This window comes from Tachysurus vachellii, chromosome 4, assembly GCF_030014155.1.
Source record: "Tachysurus vachellii isolate PV-2020 chromosome 4, HZAU_Pvac_v1, whole genome shotgun sequence".
NCBI classification, from domain to species: domain Eukaryota; kingdom Metazoa; phylum Chordata; class Actinopteri; order Siluriformes; family Bagridae; genus Tachysurus; species Tachysurus vachellii.
In genome coordinates, this window is record NC_083463.1 from 2,236,850 (window position 1) to 2,258,312 (window position 21,463).

General features: G+C 48.5%; 2 protein-coding genes across 2 annotated transcripts in view; one reads left to right on the forward strand and one right to left on the reverse strand.

Annotated features, from left to right (window-relative positions):
• Window positions 1-464: 464 nt before the first annotated feature.
• nipa2 (NIPA magnesium transporter 2) lies at window positions 465-6,881 on the forward strand. Its single transcript, XM_060867376.1, has 6 exons — window positions 465-623; window positions 2,553-2,774; window positions 4,109-4,165; window positions 4,996-5,086; window positions 5,173-5,333; window positions 5,715-6,881. The coding sequence occupies exons 2-6, from the start codon at window positions 2,636-2,638 to the stop codon at window positions 6,368-6,370; spliced, it is 1,104 nt and encodes a 367-aa protein (XP_060723359.1). The 5' UTR covers window positions 465-623; window positions 2,553-2,635; the 3' UTR covers window positions 6,371-6,881.
• The window catches only part of cyfip1 (cytoplasmic FMR1 interacting protein 1), a 29,010-nt gene continuing 14,286 nt past the window's right edge, over window positions 6,740-21,463 (reverse strand). Inside the window, exons 12-31 of the mRNA XM_060867375.1 lie at window positions 21,330-21,452; window positions 17,758-17,883; window positions 17,502-17,668; window positions 16,821-16,968; window positions 16,580-16,733; window positions 16,293-16,449; window positions 15,957-16,053; window positions 15,667-15,743; window positions 14,979-15,087; window positions 14,660-14,779; window positions 13,533-13,732; window positions 12,745-12,832; window positions 12,039-12,182; window positions 11,801-11,891; window positions 11,577-11,707; window positions 10,997-11,069; window positions 10,773-10,867; window positions 8,647-8,885; window positions 8,415-8,562; window positions 6,740-7,495 (exon numbers count right to left, since the gene is read on the reverse strand). Coding sequence (XP_060723358.1) covers window positions 7,331-7,495; window positions 8,415-8,562; window positions 8,647-8,885; window positions 10,773-10,867; window positions 10,997-11,069; window positions 11,577-11,707; window positions 11,801-11,891; window positions 12,039-12,182; window positions 12,745-12,832; window positions 13,533-13,732; window positions 14,660-14,779; window positions 14,979-15,087; window positions 15,667-15,743; window positions 15,957-16,053; window positions 16,293-16,449; window positions 16,580-16,733; window positions 16,821-16,968; window positions 17,502-17,668; window positions 17,758-17,883; window positions 21,330-21,452 — 2,652 coding nt within the window. The 3' untranslated portion in view covers window positions 6,740-7,330. The remainder of the gene's footprint in view (window positions 7,496-8,414; window positions 8,563-8,646; window positions 8,886-10,772; window positions 10,868-10,996; window positions 11,070-11,576; window positions 11,708-11,800; window positions 11,892-12,038; window positions 12,183-12,744; window positions 12,833-13,532; window positions 13,733-14,659; window positions 14,780-14,978; window positions 15,088-15,666; window positions 15,744-15,956; window positions 16,054-16,292; window positions 16,450-16,579; window positions 16,734-16,820; window positions 16,969-17,501; window positions 17,669-17,757; window positions 17,884-21,329; window positions 21,453-21,463) is intronic.

Sequence of the window (21,463 nt, forward strand, 5' to 3'; positions counted from 1 at the left end):
AGAAAAACATCTTGTCTTTATTTTTTTAACACCCGTCGCCACATTTCCGTTTCATTTATTATTTAATTTTATCTTGTGAATAAAGGTGTTTTATGTAAATGTTGACCGCATTTTCATCTGTAAATTAAATGTCAATAATAATTTATGTTTATTATTGACATTTAATTTACAGATGAAAATGCGATCAACATTTACATTTTTCCGGTTATTTACATAAATATAATATATATATATGTAAATAACCGGTAAATGCTGCTTTGTGATAATATCCATTGTTGATAAAAGCTTTAAATAAATAAATAAATCGACTGAATATATTAATATGAGTCGCTTCTCTTGGTGCGGTCTAACATGGACCTTTCCAATATGGCGACAAACATGAACACATCTCACCACCTAACATCAGCTAATAACGCAGCCGTTAATCAGTCAATATATATATATATATATTCCGTCGACCAATCAGAGCTGCTCTTGTGTGCGCATGCGCATTCTGATGCCCTTTCACCGTTGGATGGATGGGGAAAGGTTCTTTAGCTGCGACGGAGAAAGTACAAACAAATCCCGGAAAATGAAGCTTCTGTTGTCCGGGCGGTGTTTGTGTTGAGGAGCGGAACAAACAGGTACGGGTTTAGTTTTCGACTGTTGTACATCATGGTGAAGACGGTGTTTGTCCAGTTAGCGTCGCCCTCAACACCTACTTCTGTTAGCATACTAGCGCCCTCAGCAGCTAGTTCTGTTAGCATACTAGCGCCCTCAGCGGCTAGTTCTGTTAGCATACTAGCGCCCTCAGCAGCTAGTTCTGTTAGCATACTAGCGCCCTCAGCAGCTAGTTCTGTTAGCATACTAGCGCTCTCAGCAGCTAGTTCTGTTAGCATACTAGCGCTCTCAACAGCTAGTTCTGTTAGCATACTAGCGCTCTCAGCAGCTAGTTCTGTTAGCATACTAGCGCTCTCAGCGGCTAGTTCTGTTAGCATACTAGCGCCCTCAACAGCTAGTTCTGTTAGCATACTACCGCCCTCAGCGGCTAGTTCTGTTAGCATACTAACAACAGCCCTCAGCTGTTAGCATACTAGCGCCCTCAACACCTACTTCTGTTAGCATACTAGCGCCCTCAACAGCTAGTTCTGTTAGCATACTAACAACAGCCCTCAGCTGTTAGCATACTAGCGCCCTCAACACCTACTTCTGTTAGCATACTAGCGCCCTCAGCGGCTAGTTCTGTTAGCATACTACCGCCCTCAGCAGCTAGTTCTGTTAGCATACTAGCGCCCTCAGCTGTTAGCATACTAGCGCCCTCAGCAGCTAGTTCTGTTAGCATACTAGCGCCCTCAGCTGTTAGCATACTAGCGCCCTCAGCTGTTAGCATACTAGCGCCCTCAGCAGCTAGTTCTGTTAGCATACTAGCGCCCTCAACAGCTAGTTCTGTTAGCATACTAACAACAGCCCTCAGCTGTTAGCATACTAGCGCCCTCAGCAGCTAGTTCTGTTAGCATACTAGCGCCCTCAACAGCTAGTTCTGTTAGCATACTAACAACAGCCCTCAGCTGTTAGCATACTACCGCCCTCAGCAGCTAGTTCTGTTAGCATACTAGCGCTCTCAGCGGCTAGTTCTGTTAGCATACTAGCGCCCTCAGCTGTTAGCATACTAGCGCCCTCAGCAGCTAGTTCTGTTAGCATACTAGCGCCCTCAGCAGCTAGTTCTGTTAGCATACTAGCGCCCTCAGCAGCTAGTTCTGTTAGCATACTAGCGCCCTCAACAGCTAGTTCTGTTAGCATACTAGCGCCCTTAACAGTGTGGGATTATGGAGCTGCCTCAAACGCTTCCTTTTACTCATGCGCACTGTGCAGTAATCAAGGGCGGAAACCAGCAGTTTACAGAGCAGGAGGCGCCTCCTGAATCTGCTCAGATTTCTGCTGTGAGCTGAGAACACACAGAGACACAGATACACAGATACAGACACACAGATACACAAACACACAGATACACAAACACACAGATACATACACACAGAGACACAGATACACAAACACACACAGATACATACACACAGAGACAAACAGATACATAGACACACAGAGACACAGATACACAAACACACAGATACATACACACAGAGACACAGATACACAAACACACAGATACATACACACAGACACACAGATACACAAACACACAGATACATACACACAGAGACATAGACACACAGAGACACAGATACACACAGACACACAGATACATAGACACACAGAGACACAGATACACAAACACACACAGATACATACACACAGAGACAGACACATGTGACATGAATGAAACAGCACTAGTGGATACATGCGATGTTTGTAAAGTTTGCTATGGAGATGGTGAGATTTTATTATTATTTTAAAGACTGTAGAACATTGATAGTAATTTTGTACAATGTTTGTAGTTTTTCTAAGCAGCAGGAGATTGTAACAGGTTTTTATATTTTATATTTTATATTTCTGTAACAGATGTGAATAGAAACGTTTCAGTTCAGTCAGGATTAAATGGTTGTTTACGTGTTCAGGTGTTGTATCTGGACTCGGCTGCTCCGGAGGAGGACAGTTTCTGTGTTCGCTGCTCAATGTGACAGAGGATCACGTCTTCACCATGGCTCAGGAGCGAGGCAGATATGATTTCTACATCGGCCTGGCTTTGGCCATCAGCTCCAGCGTGTTTATCGGAGGAAGTTTCATCCTGAAGAAGAAAGGATTGCTGAGACTCGCACGGAAAGGCTCCATGAGAGCAGGTAACAGTTCCCTTTTACCCTGAACGTCAGGACCAACAAACAGCTTCTAAATTGTTAAATATTTATTTACTGATTCACGTTAAAGCCCGTTATTGAGTAAACACAGTAAATCAAATAGCCGAAGGTGGACGTGGAGACGAATCCCTGGAGTTCATATCGAATAAGATTCAGGAATATTCAAAATTTTTATTTTTGTTGTATTTAGATGTTATCGCACTGAACACAGCAAACGACAAGAAAACCGAATGCTTTCGAATCCTTTTCTGGTGTCAGACTGTGTTTGTGAAGTTCTGGTCTTGGTCTCTAGTCTCTTGTGGTCCTTCAGGTCTGAGTTCTTGGCTGTGGTATTAATTCTGGTTTCTGTGGTCTGGGAGTTCAGGAGTTCTGGTCTTGCTGTTTTATTGTTTGTTTTTTTTATTAAAAGATTTGTTTTAAGCTTTGAATTCTGGCCTCAGATTCCTAATGTTGTGTAATTCCGGATTATTTTATGGGGAAAGAGCCTGGGTGCTGTAATGTCCTTTTAAACCTTGAACACACTCATAAATCAGGTGAGCACATTTTTTGAACATGCTGGAAGTTCTTGATTGTCTTGCACCTTGTGTTGTCAGGGAGGTAAAACTGGTTCTGAGAGCACGAGTGTGTGTGAGAGAGAGAGAGAGAGAGAGAGAGAGAGAGAGAGAGAGAGAGAGACACACAGACACTCCTATTTCGGTGTGTTGGTCGTGAAGGCGTGGCTCATTTGTCTGTGTTGTAATCTACTTTACCTAACCCTCAGCGCTCAGCCTTCAGCGTGTTGCTGCACCTCACAGTTTCTTCACTCAGATGAAATAACTGGAGAGACTGAAGAGAGAAAACTGCTGCTGGTAGCGAAAGAGTCCGTCATGTGCTCACGAGGCATGTGGACAACCAGCCTGAATTACACACAGCTTTGTCAAGCCTGACCAACAACTATCTGTGCTGCAATGTCCAGATCTCAGAAATCTTTCTGATCGTCTCACACATCACAGTGGTCACGGTCTCTCAGTCAAAATGAACGTGACTAGGAGCTGCACCCTCATCACATTTTAATATTACATGCAAAAAAAGCTTTGATTAATAAAACTTTATCAGGTCCAATATCTGAAAATAACCGTACAAAGAAAATCTCTACTGAAGTTTCTTATGAAATTACTGGCAGCAGGTCGTGTTGAGAAACGTTCAGGGTGACGGTTTGTGCTGTTGATCTGTGTCACTTCGCTCTGTGGTGCTGTAATAAACCAGAGTGATGCACAGCCTCGTACCACATCCGCACTCACGCTATTAACACACCTCTCTCTCTCTCTCTCTCTCTCTAGGTCAAGGTGGTCATGCCTATCTAAAAGAATGGCTTTGGTGGGCGGGGCTTTTATCAAGTAAGTCACTGGACAATTATTAACTTGTGCAGATTTATTATTTATTTCTGTGTGTTCACTTCCGGTGTGTATTTATCGTTTGTTTAATCGTCACTCTAAAGAAATGATTTAAATTCTACCACAATCTTTTCCTTTAAACACCAGGGTTATAAATAAACACAAATGTAAATTAGGAAACGCCCACATCTAGAACTCTGGCGTCATCTTAGATTATTTACCTTCTAATTAACGAGTCTCATCAAGCGTAATACTTTCACCGACGACTCGTTTAACAGCATCAGAGTCCGTCGGAATGTTTTGCTGTAACCATGACGACTGGAATTTCTGTTCGAGTTTCCAGCTATCCTGTAATGTTCTGTGCATCAGTCGGGATTTAGTTCGAACCCGATCTCGCGTTTAGCCCCGCCCCTTTAATCAGGATCATAATAACTGCTTAGGAAATGTGTATTAAACAGATTAAAAAAAAACAACTGTTAAATTTATTCAGAATCTTCAAATATGGTATTTGGAGAAAAATATTTTTAGTTTTGTATTTTGAAAAGCTGTATGATTTCAGGAGAAGTGGTGATGATAGGAGGTTAAATCAGAAGCTTTATCTCCATGAACACTTGTGCATACAAGGGATTTGCTTTGGTGTCATTATGATGCCGTAGTGCAAACAAACTATAAAGAAAGAAATGGTTTCATCAGCAGCGGATTATAATTAATATAAGACATGATGTTTATTTAGAAACATCTTGTGTTGGTGTTGAGTCAGTGTGTAACTCCAGTTAACGGACATGTGAATAACGAAGCGCGTCTCAGTGTTCAGTGTGTTGTGTTGTGTGCAGTGGGTGCAGGTGAAGCGGCAAACTTCGCAGCTTACGCGTTTGCTCCTGCGACACTCGTCACTCCACTCGGGGCTCTCAGCGTGCTCGTGAGGTAGATACACACACACACACACACACACTACACATACAGTGATGTCATTACTCGGGAAGTCACGAGTTCGTGTCGTCTGGTTACAGCGCCGTGCTCTCCTCCTACTTCCTGTCGGAGAGGTTGAACCTGCACGGGAAGCTGGGATGTCTCCTCAGCGTGCTCGGCTCCACCACCATGGTGATCCACGCGCCGCAGGAGGAGGAGATCGACAGCCTCAAAGACATGGCAGAGAAACTGATGGACCCGGGTACGACACGTTACCGTAGTAACCATCAGATGGCAACAGGCAGCTGATGAGACTTGTGTAATGATGGAAGGAGTCTCTTATAGTCTCTATATAACTACCGTGAAGAGAAACGAAGTTTATCTATACATGGATTAAAAATAAACACAATTTATGAACCAGTGGTAAATAGCCACAGTGTAAATAATCACTTTTCAGGCCAACCGTATTCCACCTGCTGTAACAGCACACCTGAGTGTTTTTATATCAATCAGCTTGAAGAGAAACTAATTTCCTGAACAGATGTAGAATTGGTTTGTTTTTGTCACTACATGGTTTTAACTGCAGGATTAAAATGAAACGGTCCGTTAACGTCGAGGTTTCCCGCCTTTTCTCTCTCTGTAGGCTTTGCCGTCTTCGCGACGTTCGTCATCATCGTGGCTCTGATCTTCATCTGCGTCGTCGGCCCACGTCACGGACAATCCAACATCCTGGTGTACATCACCATCTGCTCTGTGATCGGCTCCCTGTCCGTGTCGTGCGTGAAGGGTCTGGGCATCGCCATCAAGGAGCTGATCTCCGGCCAGCCTGTGTTCGGTAACCCTTTAGCGTGGCTGCTGCTGGCGAGCCTGGTGGTGTGCGTCAGTACGCAGATCAACTACCTGAACAAAGCGCTGGACATCTTTAACACCTCTCTGGTCACGCCCATCTACTACGTCTTCTTCACCACGTCGGTGCTCACCTGCTCCGCCATCCTCTTCAAAGAGTGGGAGCACATGGGCTACGACGATGTCATCGGGACGCTGAGCGGCTTCTTCACCATCATCGTGGGGATTTTCCTGCTGCACGCGTTCAAGGACGTCAACGTCAGTCTGGCCATGCTGGCCGTCAGCATCAGGAAGGAGGAGCGCAACGGGACCATGGCCAACGGCGTCGGGACGCACGCTCACCCTGCGTACGAGCTGCTCCGGGACGAGGAGGCCGTGGATTTGGAGGATCGAGAGACAAGCTTGACGTTCGACAACGTCTCCAGGAGAAACGGCACCACGTCCACGTCTTAGGTTTCAGACGCCGGTCTAATAATCTACTGCGTAAAGGTTTTTTTTTTGTTTTCGCTCTTTTAAAATCCGAGGACAATCAAAAATAGACGTGACTCACGGACCGAACACGAGTACGTTTTCTCTCCACTGTATCTGCCTTACCTCTGTGACACGGACGTCGGTGGCGCCGTAAGGCTTCATCATCTTCGTGTAGCGTTGTAAATACTTTTTAAAGCCTTTCTCTTCTAGCGGATGTACAAACATCTGTACGTAGCCTGCACTGATTGATTGATTCATGATTGATAATTTTTTTTAATTTAACCTCCTCCCTTCTGTTCCTCCTCCTCTGTTATACCTTCTTAAGACGGTGAAGAATAATAATGTTAATAGTTAATGATAAATTGCTATATTTATTGAATTAAAAATCAGATTACAAATCAAATACAAAAAAAGGCACTTGGTTATTTTTTTTTTTACTTTTAAAGAATATACTAGAAGGAAAAACAAAACAAAAATAAAATGAAAGGATTCATGCACTCGTTCGCTCCAACAAACGAAAACAAAACCACCCCAAAAAAAAAAACAAGATAATATAGAACCCCTTAAACACTTAAATAATCTCTCGCTCGATCCCTCGGTCCTTTCACCCACCTTTTATGATAAAACAAATATAAATGATTAGCAGGTTACTAAAAAATAAGCTGAAAATCTGAATAAGGCACAAGCAGTATGTGTGAACAGCGTTTAAAACCTGGGACACTTTTGTTGGAACATCTACACAAGATTAAACACCAGTCAGCGATTGTATCAGAAGCAGAATTCCTGTTGTACTCTGTTACTGAACATTAGAGGTTTAGGTGAATAGTGTCTGGTCCTAGTGACGCTAAAGAAAGGTCTTACATTTGTAAATACTTAGCGACTAAACATCCTCACTGCACTACGCCGTAAACTGGGTTCGGGGTTAAAAGTACGCCGTCGGTCTCAGTTGCTGGCCAGCGATTGGTGGATCGGCGGCTGGAAGCACCGGACGTGTTCCACAGGTATGTTCTCTCCGTCCCCGGATTTCAGGTACTTGTTCAGAATGGTGAAGATCTCGTCGTTCAGAATCTGGTACTTGCGAATGCGGTCCACCATTTTCTTTAAAGGCTGGAGAAGAAAAAACATCCGTAATTAGTGACGTGACATACGGCTAAGTACGGCGACACTTACTCAGAATTTGTTCTCTGCGTTTAACACATCCAAAGTGAACACACACACCCGGAGCAGTGGGCAGCCATTTATGGTTCGGTGCCTTGCTCAAGGGCACCTCAGTTGTGGTATTGTCAGCCCGAGACTCGAACCCACAACCTTAGGGTTAGGCCACGACTTCCCCACGATTACTCAGGATGAAGCTTTTAACATGAATAAATTTACCAGAAATAATAATAATGACCTGTTGGGTTCTGAATTCTGATTGTTCAGGTGGTGTCGATGTCTATGGTTACTATAGTAACGGAGATTCGAACATGGTGATTGTATATTTCACCTTTATTGAAGGAGTCGCTGGCGCCTTGAGAATGTTTTCCGACACGTCCAGAAAAGAGTTTACGCTTTGTTGTTTCTCGGTAATTTGTTTCGTTGACGTTAATGAAAACATTAAGATGTAACTATATATGATCTCGTCTCAGACTCACCACGCTCTTTTTACGATCTCAACTCAGACTCACCCACACACTATGACCTCGACTCAGACTCACCACACACTATGATCTCAACTCAGACTCACCACGCTCTTTACGATCTCGTCTCACTCACCACACTCATTACGATCTCGTCTCAGACTCACCACACACATTACGATCTCGTCTCAGACTCACCACACTCATTACGATCTCGTCTCAGACTCACCACACACTATGATCTCGACTCAGACTCACCACACTCATTACGATCTCGTCTCAGACTCACCACACACTATGATCTCGTCTCAGACTCACCACACTCATTATGATCTCGTCTCAGACTCACCCCACACTATGATCTCGTCTCAGACTCACCCCACACTATGATCTCGTCTCAGACTCACCACGCTCTTTATGATCTCGTCCTTGCCGTCGTGTTTCTGCACCTTGAGCAGGTGATAGCTGAAGTCCAGGATGTCGAAGCGTCTCTGTTGCCCCAGCAGGGTGATGATCATGCACCCGGCCCAGTTCAGCCCGTCGCCGAAACACTGCCTGGAGAACAAGAACGTGTGTTTACATTATGTAGATTACGCTCTGTAAACCAACACGGTCTCGCTCCACAGATCCGACACTCACTCCACGGTGAACTCGTGCGCTCCCACCGGGATACAGTACACAAACTGCATGGCACTCCACAGCCTGTGGAACTCCACGCACTCGTCCACGTGCATCACGCCGTTGCTAGGTAACGGGCCACGCCATATCGGGTCTTCCAGGAATCCGCGGATGCGTGACAGGATGACCTCGAAGATGGAGAGTCCACAGCACAGCCGCTCTTTGGTCAGCAGGTCGCCCTCACGAGCGATGGCGATTTGCTAACGAGAGAAAGAATAGACTCGAGTAAAGTAACGTAACAAGGCACAAGTAAACGTTTTATTCCTCCTACGCCACAGAAAAACGTTTATTAAGAAGTCAGACTTCACACGAAAAATTTCTCACGAAGGCAGGAAACCAGCAGCTTCCTGTTTCTCACGAAGGACAAATCTTTTTGGTGCACTTTCATATGTGACCGATTAACTGTTTGAAAAAAATAATTACTGAATAATTCATGATCTATTTTAATATAATATATAATAACATCACTTTAAAACATCACCTATAATTTGATGCACCGTAAAATAAACCCGAAGCCGTGAGATCGATCGAATCTCAATTGTTTAATTAATTATTGTTTATTTAGTTTATATTTTTGTAATTAATAATAATAATTAAATAGGATTTCTTTTCATAATAACTTCAAAGTGTTTCAAAATGAAGGATGGACAGATGGAAAAAAGACAAATGGATATATAGAAGGATGAAAGGACAGTTGGATGGATGAATAGGCAGAGAGATATATATATATATATATACACACACACACATATACAGATATACATACATACATACATACATACACACACACATACATATATACACACAGTGATCCCTCGTTTATCGCGGTTAATGGGGACCTGAACCCCTCGCGATAGGTGAAAATCCGCGAAGTAGGAGTGCCCCCCCCCAGGAATTTCCATACATGTGTGTGTGGGTACCAGAATGTTTAAAATATGTATATTTATACTTTATATATATTTTACTTAAATCTTTTTAATTATAAAACCTTAGTAGTTTGACCTTTTCAATTATGGTCATAATCTTCCTCTTCCTCTTGGGCTCACTAGTGGAAACTTTTGCAAGCGCACGGCCCTTATGAGGCATTGTAAGGGCTTAACGAAAACACAATACGCGAGACAGTTGACAGCGTGAACGAGAGTGGAGAGATACAGTACAACAAGGGAAGAAGCTGGGAAAGGATGCGATGATGCGCAGCCAATCAGCTCAGATCCTGCGCCGGGAGCCAATCACGTGCCTTGTCTGAGTGCCTGTGGGTATGTACAAAGCCTCTGAGTGCGTTTCTCTCTTTGTCTGGCATCCTGGGAAACCGTTGTTATTTTTATTTTTCGATGAATAATCTTTAAAAAAATCACCGATGCACTGAGGCCGCGAAACTTTAACCGCGAATTGCAGAGGGATTACTGTGTATATATATATATATATATACACAGTATATATATATATATATAGGGAGAGAGAGAGAGATAGATATGTGATACATATCGTTGCTACGGGCGGAAACCTCGTTTGTCCAAATTTGGTCAATTTCATATTTTTTCACATATCGATGCTATTGGTCAGTCCCCACGTGGGTCTGTTATTATTACAAGTTATTAACCAATCTAAAGTCTTGAAAATAGCTTGAGCACAAATCTCATAACTCCATTGGACACTTCAACTGTCCACCTCTTCCTCACTCCGTGGGAGAGCTTCACGTCATATTTCTCCTCAAGAAGAGTCGCAACGAATCAACACGTCTTCTGAGGTAAATGTCTTCAAAACACTGGGCTCAAAGAAAAAAAAATCTTGACCCCCGCTAGTTCTGGTGCTCGTCTGAGGACAGGAATTTAGCGCAAGACAATCCACTGCAACGTGGACTAAACCCTGTGTACTGCAGATAAGGTACGGCGTTTTTTTAATGTCCTGAAAAATAACGGTTTTGGAGATACGAGGATTCCGTCTGACGGCGACGATATTATATTTTATATATATATATGAGATAAATATAAATATAGATATAGATATATATGTGACTCTGACACACACACTCTCTGACTCTGACACACACTCCAGCCTGGACTAGTGTGTAGTGAACATCTTCCCACCTGTGGAGTCCCCAGACGCTCGATTAAAGGCACCATGTGCAGCGCAGTGTACTTGGCCTCCAAACGCTTCATCTTAGCATCCAACCGCTCGCCCTCTGCACAATGGAAAAGGGGTGTGGCTTAGACAGGTTTCACACACGTGACCACGTCACACTGACATGTCAGCGCTCACACACTTTCCCCCAGACCACAGTGACCTACATACATATGAACCGTTAGACTACCTTTCACGTGAACCCTGGGCAGAATGTTCTGGAATGGTGCAGCATGCAGCAGGTCACACACTTCCTCCTGAGACTGCAGAGAAACACATACAGAAGATTAATGAATAAAAACATTCAAAAGCATGTGTGTGTGTGTGTGTGTGTGTGTGGCCAACTCAAACACAGACACACACTAACCAAACCACACTGTGATAAACTGTACAGTGTTGCTCAGTATAATGTCCTTAAAAAGATATGAGATAAGGGGCTTTGTGATGAAGGTCAGGAAGGTGGAGCTGTGGTCAAATATCACATGACCACTAGCAAAGAACTCCTGTGTGTGAATTGGTGGGTTTTCTTGCTGTGTGTGTGTGTGTGTGTGTCTGTCTCAGTCCTTTTCATGTATTTTCTTCTGTTCCTTTTATCTTCTTGTCTTCTAGAGAGCTGCTGTTGAATATTTCAGCAAATTCACCCAATTTAATTCCTTTATAATTTCCTAAGTTAACATTTTATTAATTCTGTTCTTATTGGACTTTTCTCTGTGATGCTGTGTGACTCCATGTTGTGTGTGTGTGTGTGTGTGTGTGTGTTTTGAACGTACCAGACTCTGTTCACTGAGCAGACAGAAGAGCAGAGCGTTTCCGACCTCCCTCAGGTTCTGGAAGCACACAGTCTTCAGCTCAGCGTACTCCACTATGTCCTTCAGCTGGTGGTGGAAGAACTCCAGGATCCCTGTAGCACAGGACGACTTCATTAACTCCACACACACACACACACACACACACACACACACACACACAATCAGTCTTTTGTTTAATCACAGACCTGGAGAGCCGTACTCGTGACGTGGCAGGCGGCAGATCTTTGGCATCACCTCCATCAGAGTCCTCACATACTGCAGAATTGTGCCCTGGAGCTGCAAAGAAAACAAGATGTTAGACACACCTGAAGCTGTGTTTCCTGGGGCACCACAAACACTCAGTATTTTATTAAGAGTAAAAACATCAGCGTATCCTGGATCTCTGAATTAAACATCACCGTTATAGATGTACCAGGCCCTTACCAGGCTCTTCACCACCTTCAGCAGCTCCTCCATCACCACAGCGATGCCCTGATACCCCAGCAGCCTGCACATGGCCTTGACATGAGGAGGACCAACGAAGTTCCGGTAGAAGCCGTATATACTACTGTATGCCAAGTTTAATGCCTGGGTGAGGAGAACAGGAACCGAGGGGTTAGATCAGACTGTAATGTCAGAGAGAGAGAGAGAGAGAGAGACACACACACAGAGAGAGAGAGAGAGAGAGACACACACGCAGAGAGAGAGAGAGAGAGAGAGAGAGAGACACACACACGCAGAGAGAGAGAGAGAGAGAGAGAGAGAGAGACACACACACACAGAGAGAGAGAGAGAGAGAGAGACACACACACAGAGAGAGAGAGAGAGAGAGAGAGAGAGAGAGAGAGAGAGAGAGAGAGAGAGAGAGACACACACACAGAGAGAGAGAGAGAGACACACACACAGAGAGAGAGAGAGAGAGAGAGAGAGAGAGAGAGAGAGAGAGAGAGACACACACACAGAGAGAGAGAGAGAGACACACACACACAGAGAGAGAGAGAGAGAGAGAGAGAGAGAGAGAGACACACACGCAGAGAGAGAGAGAGAGAGAGAGAGACACACACACACACACACACACACACACAGAGAGACAGAAACAGAGAGAATTATACTATCATCACTAATCCATAAAGTTAGAAAACATTCTAACCTTTGAGCCATAAAGGTATTGAGGCTGAGCATTGGGTGGTTTGTCTCTCTGGAACTCTTGAGAGAAGGGTAACACTGTACGAACAAACCTGAACACACACACACACACTTCTGCCATAAACAGAATGTTTCTTACAGAAATGCATCATTTTATGTGCAGATTACACTCCTCGTTTGACACACCCACTCTATCCTCCATCCGCCCACCCCAACGTCCGCCCACCCGACCACCCTAAAGTCCGCCCACCAGCCCACCCACTCTAATGTCCACCCGACCACCCTAAAGTCCGCCCATCCAACCACCCTAAAGTCTGCCCACCCCAACGTCCGCCCACCTGACCACCCTAAAGTCCGCCCACCAGCCCGCCCACTCTAACGTCCACCCGACCACCCTAAAGTCCGCCCACCCAATGTCCATCCACCCGACCACCCTAAAGTCTGCCCACCCTAAAGCCCGCCCACTCTAATGTCCACCCGACCACCCTAATGTCCGCCCACCCAATGTCCATCCACCCGACCACCCTAAAGTCTGCCCACCCTAAAGCCCGCCCACTCTAATGTCCACCCGACCACCCTAATGTCCGCCCGACCACCCTAAAGTCCGCCCACCCTAACGTCCGCCCACCTGCCCACCCTAAAGTCCGAGCACCCGCCCGCCCACTCTAACGTCCGCCCACCCGCCCGCCCACCCAACGTCCGTCCACCCAACGTCCGTCCACCTGACCACCCTAAAGTCCACCCACCCAAAGTCCGAGAACACAGACCTCTACACCGAACAGAAGTGAGTACCTGTTGGTGGAGCCGTTGTAGCAGTAGTTGGGCAGGAAGTCGTAGTTGAGCTCCCAGAAGACGTGCAGCGTGATCCTGCCGTATGGAGCAGAGACGTTGTGGTTGGCTTCGCGGAACATGGTGTCGATGCTGTCCAGAGTCAGAAACTTACTCAACAGCTTGTGGGTCATTCGGCTGATTTCCAACAAACCCTCCAACTCCTGAGAGAGAGAGAGAGAGAATAGAGAGAGAGAGAACAGAGAGAGAGAGAGAGAGAGAGAGAGAGAGAGAGAGAGAGAGAGAGAGAAAACAGAGCGAGAGAGAGAGAGAGAGAGAGAGAGAGAGAAAACAGAGAGAGAGAGAGAGAGAGAGAGAGAGAGAGAGAACAGAGAGAGAGAGAGAATAGAGAGAGAGAATAGAGAGAGAGAACAGAGAGAGAGAGAGAGAATAGAGAGAGAGAGAACAGAGAGAGAGAGAACAGAGAGAGAGAGAGAGAGAGAGAGAGAGAGAGAGAGAGAGAGAGAGAGAGAGAAAACAGAGCGAGAGAGAGAGAGAGAGAGAGAGAGAAAACAGAGAGAGAGAGAGAGAGAGAGAGAGAGAGAGAGAGAACAGAGAGAGAGAGAGAATAGAGAGAGAGAATAGAGAGAGAGAACAGAGAGAGAGAGAGAGAGAGAGAGAGAGAGAAAGAAAACAGAGCGAGAGAGAGAGAGAGAGAAAACAGAGAGAGAGAGAGAGAGAGAGAAAACAGAGAGAGAGAGAGAGAGAGAGAAAACAGAGAGAGAGAACAGAGAGAGAGAGAGAAAACAGAGAGAGAGAGAGAGAGAGAGAGAGCAGAGAGAGAGAGAGACACAAAGAGAGAGAGAGCAGAGAGAGAGAGAGCAGAGAGAGAGAGAGAGAGAGAGAGAGAGAGAGAGAGAGCAGAGAGAGAGAGAGAGAGAGAGAGAGAGAGAGATATTGTGAGAGAGAGTGATTTAGAACACAAATGTTCTGATGAGTTCATACTGTCCAGTCCAGTGTCCTGGAATCTGAAGTGTCCCACCTTTAACATTATAAACACCATGTCACAGCTGCACTTGTGTATATAATAAAAACCCCAAACACTAATATAATATAATGTAACTGGAGACATTAAAGTTAACAGAACGTACCACGATGGACGTGAGGTCCTCGCTCTCGAAGCGGTTGATAGCAAGCTCGAGGGACTTGTAGAGAGCAGCGGAGACTCGCTGAGTGATCAGACGGTTCAGGTCAATGGAACGACCCAAGAGCTGGTGGGGGAATCAAAACAATATAACTCTGTTAAATATAAACATTGGGAGCATTCTGTCTCTGCCTCTTTGTCGCTGACTCTCTGCCTCTTTGTCGCTGACTCTCTGCCTCTTTGTCGCTGACTCTCTGCCTCTTTGTCGCTGACTCTCTGCCACTCACACACACACACACACACACACACACACACTAAATCCACACCTGGACGTGTCTCTGCTTCAGCAGCGTCTCGTAGCGGTTGGAGGGAGGCCAGGAAATATTGGCACCCTGGTTTTTACATTCCGCTCGAAGTCTCTTATCCAGAAGCAAACTGCAGAGACAAAGAAAGACACGGTTACTGAAACGCATAAAGACACGTGTTCTTATACAACATATACAGAATGAACTGATTTGAATAAAAGAAAAAGTTTGTAATTTGTTTTTAAATAAAAAGTTTTAATATAAAGATGTATTATTATACCAGAGACCACCTCAAATACCATAGCAACCATCAAGCAACACCATTGTAAGCTTCTGGTCTTCAGCCGAGCAAGCATCGAAGATACCATAGCAACTGTCTATTAACTTCCTAGCAACCATTAGAGATATCTGTGCAAAGCCCTAGCAACACCCTAACAACAATCTGTCATATCCTAGCAACCACCCGGAATGCCCTAACCACCTCTATTAGTTACACTAACACAGAATGTTTCTAAATAATATATATATGTGAAAGGGTTTGAATAAACTTGTGGCATCGATTTAATTATTATTTCTTAAAATATTATTAGATTTGCAGCAGTTTACCACTATTTCTGCCACTTAGGTCACCTAACATACACACACACACACACACACACACACACACACAGATACAGGATACAGTTCCTACTGATCTTTTTCCTCTTACCTTCCTGCCAAAACCTTGTAGTAGGCAAAGATCTGATCAGCGAGCTTGTAGACAAACTGGTCAAAGCAGAGATTCACCTAAAGACAAGAAGAAGAAGAGAAGATCTGTCTCAGCAGCCCATATACTGTGAGCTCGTTAACTAAAGCACACGAAAATAAAAACACGATCCGCACGAACAAAACGATCATCGAACAGATCCTGAAGCTTTCAACACTCGCAGTGAATGTTTTAATTTCGTTTGAGAGTAAGAACGATAAAATAACCGGATGCTTGTGAGACGACGACGTTACCTCAGCCTCGATCTCGTCGTACAGGAACTGCTTCTTGAACTTGGTGAGAGCGTAGTGTGCGCTGTCATTGTACAGGTCCAGAGGATACAGCACGTACCTGCCGAGGTCAAGAGCTTCTCGATAAACTCGTTACTTAAAATACATTAAAGATTACATTCTATTTCATTCAACAATTAAATTACTTTAAATGAATTAAAAAAATAATAAATAAAAACAAACCTAAAAATAGAATTCTTTCTAATTTATATTATTATATCACATTTTAAACGAATGCAAGTCTGAACGTGTTACTATCTTTACGTTGGAGTTGTTTTTAGACACAGCGGTGTTACTTACTCCATCATAGAGGCCTCTTTCATGTCCAGGATGTGATCGGTGAGGATCCAGGGCATGGACATCTCGATGGGGAACTGGATTCGACGACCCATCGTGAGCTCCAGGAAAAACTCGCGGAACCACAGCTGGGACAGATCACAGCACTGCTGCAGGGTGTCTGTAACAGGACACACACACACACACACACACACACACACACACGAAACCTCTATATACATCTGCATCAACTGTATCCAGTACCAAAAGTTCCGGTTTAGAGCCCTGGTTAAAGCCGACATAATCCTTACCGCTGAAATTAAGCAGGTGAGTGTAAAAGAAGGATTCGCGGTGGAACTTCTCGATGTCCAGGATGGTCGGTCCTTCGAGGCCACTGCGCAGCGTCTTCTTAGAGCCGCTCTTGTCGGCTACCAGAGACTCCAGCATCGTCCTGACCATGTAGAGCTGCACAGGGACGGATTAATCGTGTGAACAAACAAAGCTCAGAGTCACTGATTTGGGTGCTGATCATGAACGAACGGAAGAACACACCTGAGTGCTAGAAGGTCCCACGGCACGGCGGGGCACTTTGATATCAAAACCTCCTTTGGGATCCTTTTCCCCTCGCAGAGCCGGGTCGTTATGGGGCTCTCGTCCAGTCTCCCAATCACAGATGGTCTTACGGATGGCCTGAAGGACGCTGAAACAGCAAATTAAAACAAAAACCTTAACGAGAAGCTTTAATGTTTATTTACGGATGAAGTGAGAGCATGATGATGATGTTGATGATGGACCAGGTGAACGTCATGTGACCCTTAACATCTGCAATATTTCCAGGTTCCATGATTACTGTAGCCTCAGATGCTGGTTCTTGCCCGATAGGAGGAGAACCTGGCAGTGCCTTTTCTGCTCGTCACGGTCGTACAGAGCGGATACGAGTTACCGTGTCCTTCCTGACGGCTTCGATGGCTCATATCAGCAAACCGCTGGAAGTTTTTGTGTTTTCTGCACCATGTTGTGTTAAAAATATTAGGTGATGACTATATGATCAAGTTTGGTGGATGAAGTAGGTGTTCCTAATAAACTGTCTAGTGACGATATGCTCAAATTTGTTTGTGTAATCAAAACATACCTTTAAGGTAAATTACTAGAAGATGTTTAAGATGTTTTGAGGAGAAATATAGTTTCTCTATATGCACACACACACACACACACACACACACACACACACACCTCTGGATGACGTTCTTCTTCTTCTTGATAGCCTGGCGCAGTGGGTCACGTAGTGTGACCTGGGCGAAGTCCTGCAGCGCGGTGTAGATGGTGTGGCGGATGGCGTGGTTGAACACACTCTCCATGCGACCCATCAGCACCTGCAGCCCCTTGATCATGGCAATGACCTGAACCCAATCAGAACCAAACCCTCAGTCACACAAACACACACACACACACACACACACTTATGCTTTTCCCAGAACCAGACACCGACCTCCACTAGAGCAAACTTCTCTTCACTGGTGTAGTTGTATCTAGTGGCTCGTTCGTACTCCTCCGCGTTGTCCGGACATTCCTTATTGGAATATTTGTCTGTTGGATGCACCAACTTCCAGGAATACTGACAAAAAGAAGCAACATGTTTGAGAAACGCCTTTGTCCTGTAGATGACTGGGAAATGTCACAAAGTGCTGACACTGGAGACTCCTTACATACATGACAAACATCTCCTTACAGAAAACTTCATGCTGGTGATTGTTTAATACATAATACAAGTCTCACTCACTCTCGCACACTCCCTCTCGCACGCTCCCTCTCGCACGCTCCCTCTCGCACGCTCCCTCTCGCACGCTCCCTCTCGCACGCTCCCTCTCGCACGCTCCCTCTCGCACACTCCCTCTCGCACACTCCCTCTCGCACACTCACTCTCGCACACTCACTCTCGCACACTCACTCTCGCACACTCACTCTCGCACACTCACTCTCGCACACTCCCTCACTCTCGCACACTCCCTCACTCTCGCACACTCCCTCACTCTCGCACACTCCCTCACTCTCGCACACTCGCTCTCGCTCGCGCTCGGTCCCTCACGCGCACTCGGTCCCTCACTCGCTCTCGCTCGCGCACTCGCTCCCACACACACGCACACTCTCGCACGCTCCCTCGCCCCCCCCCCCACTCGCTCTCGCTCTCGCACTCGCCCCCTCACTCGCCCTCGCTCGCTCTCGCACTCGCCCCCTCACTCGCCCTCGCTCGCTCTCGCACTCGCCCCCTCACTCGCTCTCGCTCGCTCTCGCACTCGCCCCCTCACTCGCTCTCGCCCCCTCACTCGCTCTCGCTCGCTCTCGCCCCCTCACTCGCTCTCGCCCCCTCACTCGCTCTCGCCCTCGCCCCCTCACTCGCTCTCGCTCGCTCTCGCACTCGCCCCCTCACTCGCTCTCGCTCGCTCTCGCACTCGCCCCCTCACTCGCTCTCGCTCGCTCTCGCACTCGCCCCCTCGCTCGCTCTCGCACTCGCCCCCTCGCTCGCTCTCGCACTCGCCCCCTCACTCGCTCTCGCTCGCTCTCGCACTCGCCCCCTCACTCGCTCTCGCTCGCTCTCGCACTCGCCCCCTCACTCGCTCTCGCTCGCTCTCGCACTCGCCCCCTCACTCGCTCTCGCTCGCTCTCGCACTCGCCCCCTCACTCGCTCTCGCTCGCTCTCGCACTCGCCCCCTCACTCGCTCTCGCTCGCTCTCGCACTCGCCCCCTCACTCGCTCTCGCTCGCTCTCGCACTCGCCCCCTCACTCGCTCTCGCTCGCTCTCGCACTCGCCCCCTCACTCGCTCTCGCTCGCTCTCGCACTCGCCCCCTCACTCGCTCTCGCTCGCTCTCGCACTCGCCCCCTCACTCGCTCTCGCTCGCTCTCGCACTCGCCCCCTCACTCGCTCTCGCTCGCTCTCGCACTCGCCCCCTCACTCGCTCTCGCTCGCTCTCGCACTCGCCCCCTCACTCGCTCTCGCTCGCTCTCGCACTCGCCCCCTCACTCGCTCTCGCTCGCTCTCGCACTCGCCCCCTCACTCGCTCTCGCTCGCTCTCGCACTCGCCCCCTCACTCGCTCTCGCTCGCTCTCGCACTCGCCCCCTCACTCGCTCTCGCTCGCTCTCGCACTCGCCCCCTCACTCGCTCTCGCTCGCTCTCGCACTCGCCCCCTCACTCGCTCTCGCTCGCTCTCGCACTCGCCCCCTCACTCGCTCTCGCTCGCTCTCGCACTCGCCCCCTCACTCGCTCTCGCTCGCTCTCGCACTCGCCCCCTCACTCGCTCTCGCTCGCTCTCGCACTCGCCCCCTCACTCGCTCTCGCTCGCTCTCGCACTCGCCCCCTCACTCGCTCTCGCTCGCTCTCGCACTCGCCCCCTCACTCGCTCTCGCTCGCTCTCGCACTCGCCCCCTCACTCGCTCTCGCTCGCTCTCGCACTCGCCCCCTCACTCGCTCTCGCTCGCTCTCGCACTCGCCCCCTCACTCGCTCTCGCTCGCTCTCGCACTCGCCCCCTCACTCGCTCTCGCTCGCTCTCGCACTCGCCCCCTCACTCGCTCTCGCCCCCTCACTCGCTCTCGCACTCGCCCCCTCACTCGCTCTCGCTCGCTCTCGCACTCGCCCCCTCACTCGCTCTCGCACTCGCCCCCTCACTCGCTCTCGCTCGCTCTCGCACTCGCCCCCTCACTCGCTCTCGCTCGCTCTCGCACTCGCCCCCTCACTCGCTCTCGCTCGCTCTCGCACTCGCCCCCTCACTCGCTCTCGCTCGCTCTCGCACTCGCCCCCTCACTCGCTCTCGCTCGCTCTCGCACTCGCCCCCTCACTCGCTCTCGCTCGCTCTCGCACTCGCCCCCTCACTCGCTCTCGCTCGCTCTCGCACTCGCCCCCTCACTCGCTCTCGCTCGCTCTCGCACTCGCCCCCTCACTCGCTCTCGCTCGCTCTCGCACTCGCCCCCTCACTCGCTCTCGCTCGCTCTCGCACTCGCCCCCTCACTCGCTCTCGCTCGCTCTCGCACTCGCCCCCTCACTCGCTCTCGCTCGCTCTCGCACTCGCCCCCTCACTCGCTCTCGCTCGCTCTCGCACTCGCCCCCTCACTCGCTCTCGCTCGCTCTCGCACTCGCCCCCTCACTCGCTCTCGCTCGCTCTCGCACTCGCCCCCTCACTCGCTCTCGCTCGCTCTCGCACTCGCCCCCTCACTCGCTCTCGCTCGCTCTCGCACTCGCCCCCTCACTCGCTCTCGCTCGCTCTCGCACTCGCCCCCTCACTCGCGCACTCGCTCCCTCGCTCTCGCTCTCGCACTCGCTCCCTCACTCGCTCTCGCTCGCGCACTCGCTCCCTCACTCGCTCTCGCTCCCTCACTCGCTCTCGCACTCGCTCCCGCTCCCTCACTCGCTCTCGCACTCGCTCCCTCACTCGCTCTCGCTCGCGCACTCGCTCCCTCACTCGCTCTCGCTCGCGCACTCGCTCCCTCACTCGCTCTCGCTCGCGCACTCGCTCCCTCACTCGCTCTCGCTCGCGCACCCTCACTCGCTCTCGCACACTCGCTCCCTCACTCGCTCTCGCACACTCGCTCCCTCACTGGCTCTCGCACACTCGCTCCCTCACTCGCTCTCGCACACTCGCTCCCTCACTGGCTCTCGCACACTCGCTCCCTCACTGGCTCTCGCACACTCGCTCCCTCACTCGCTCTCGCACACTCGCTCCCGCACACTCACAATACTCGCTCCCGCACACTCACAATACTCGCTCGCGCACACTCACAATACTCGCTCGCGCACTCACGCACTCACGCTCGCGCGCTCACGCTCGCGCGCTCACGCTCGCGCACTCACGCTCGCGCACTCACGCTCGCGCACTCACGCTCGCGCACTCACGCTCGCGCACTCACGCTCGCGCACTCACGCTCGCGCACTCACGCTCGCACACTCACGCTCGCACACTCACGCTCGCACACTCACGCTCGCACACTCACGCTCGCACACTCACGCTCGCACACTCACGCTCGCACACTCACGCTCGCACACTCACGCTCGCACACTCACTCACTCACCACTTCCATGACTTGAGCACTCCACTGAGAGAGCAACTGAAGGCCCTGTAAAGCCAGATCACACAACTTCTTGTACTCAGAATCCGTCTTCTGGGACTCTTGGCGTCCTGATCCTGTCACCACCTACATACACA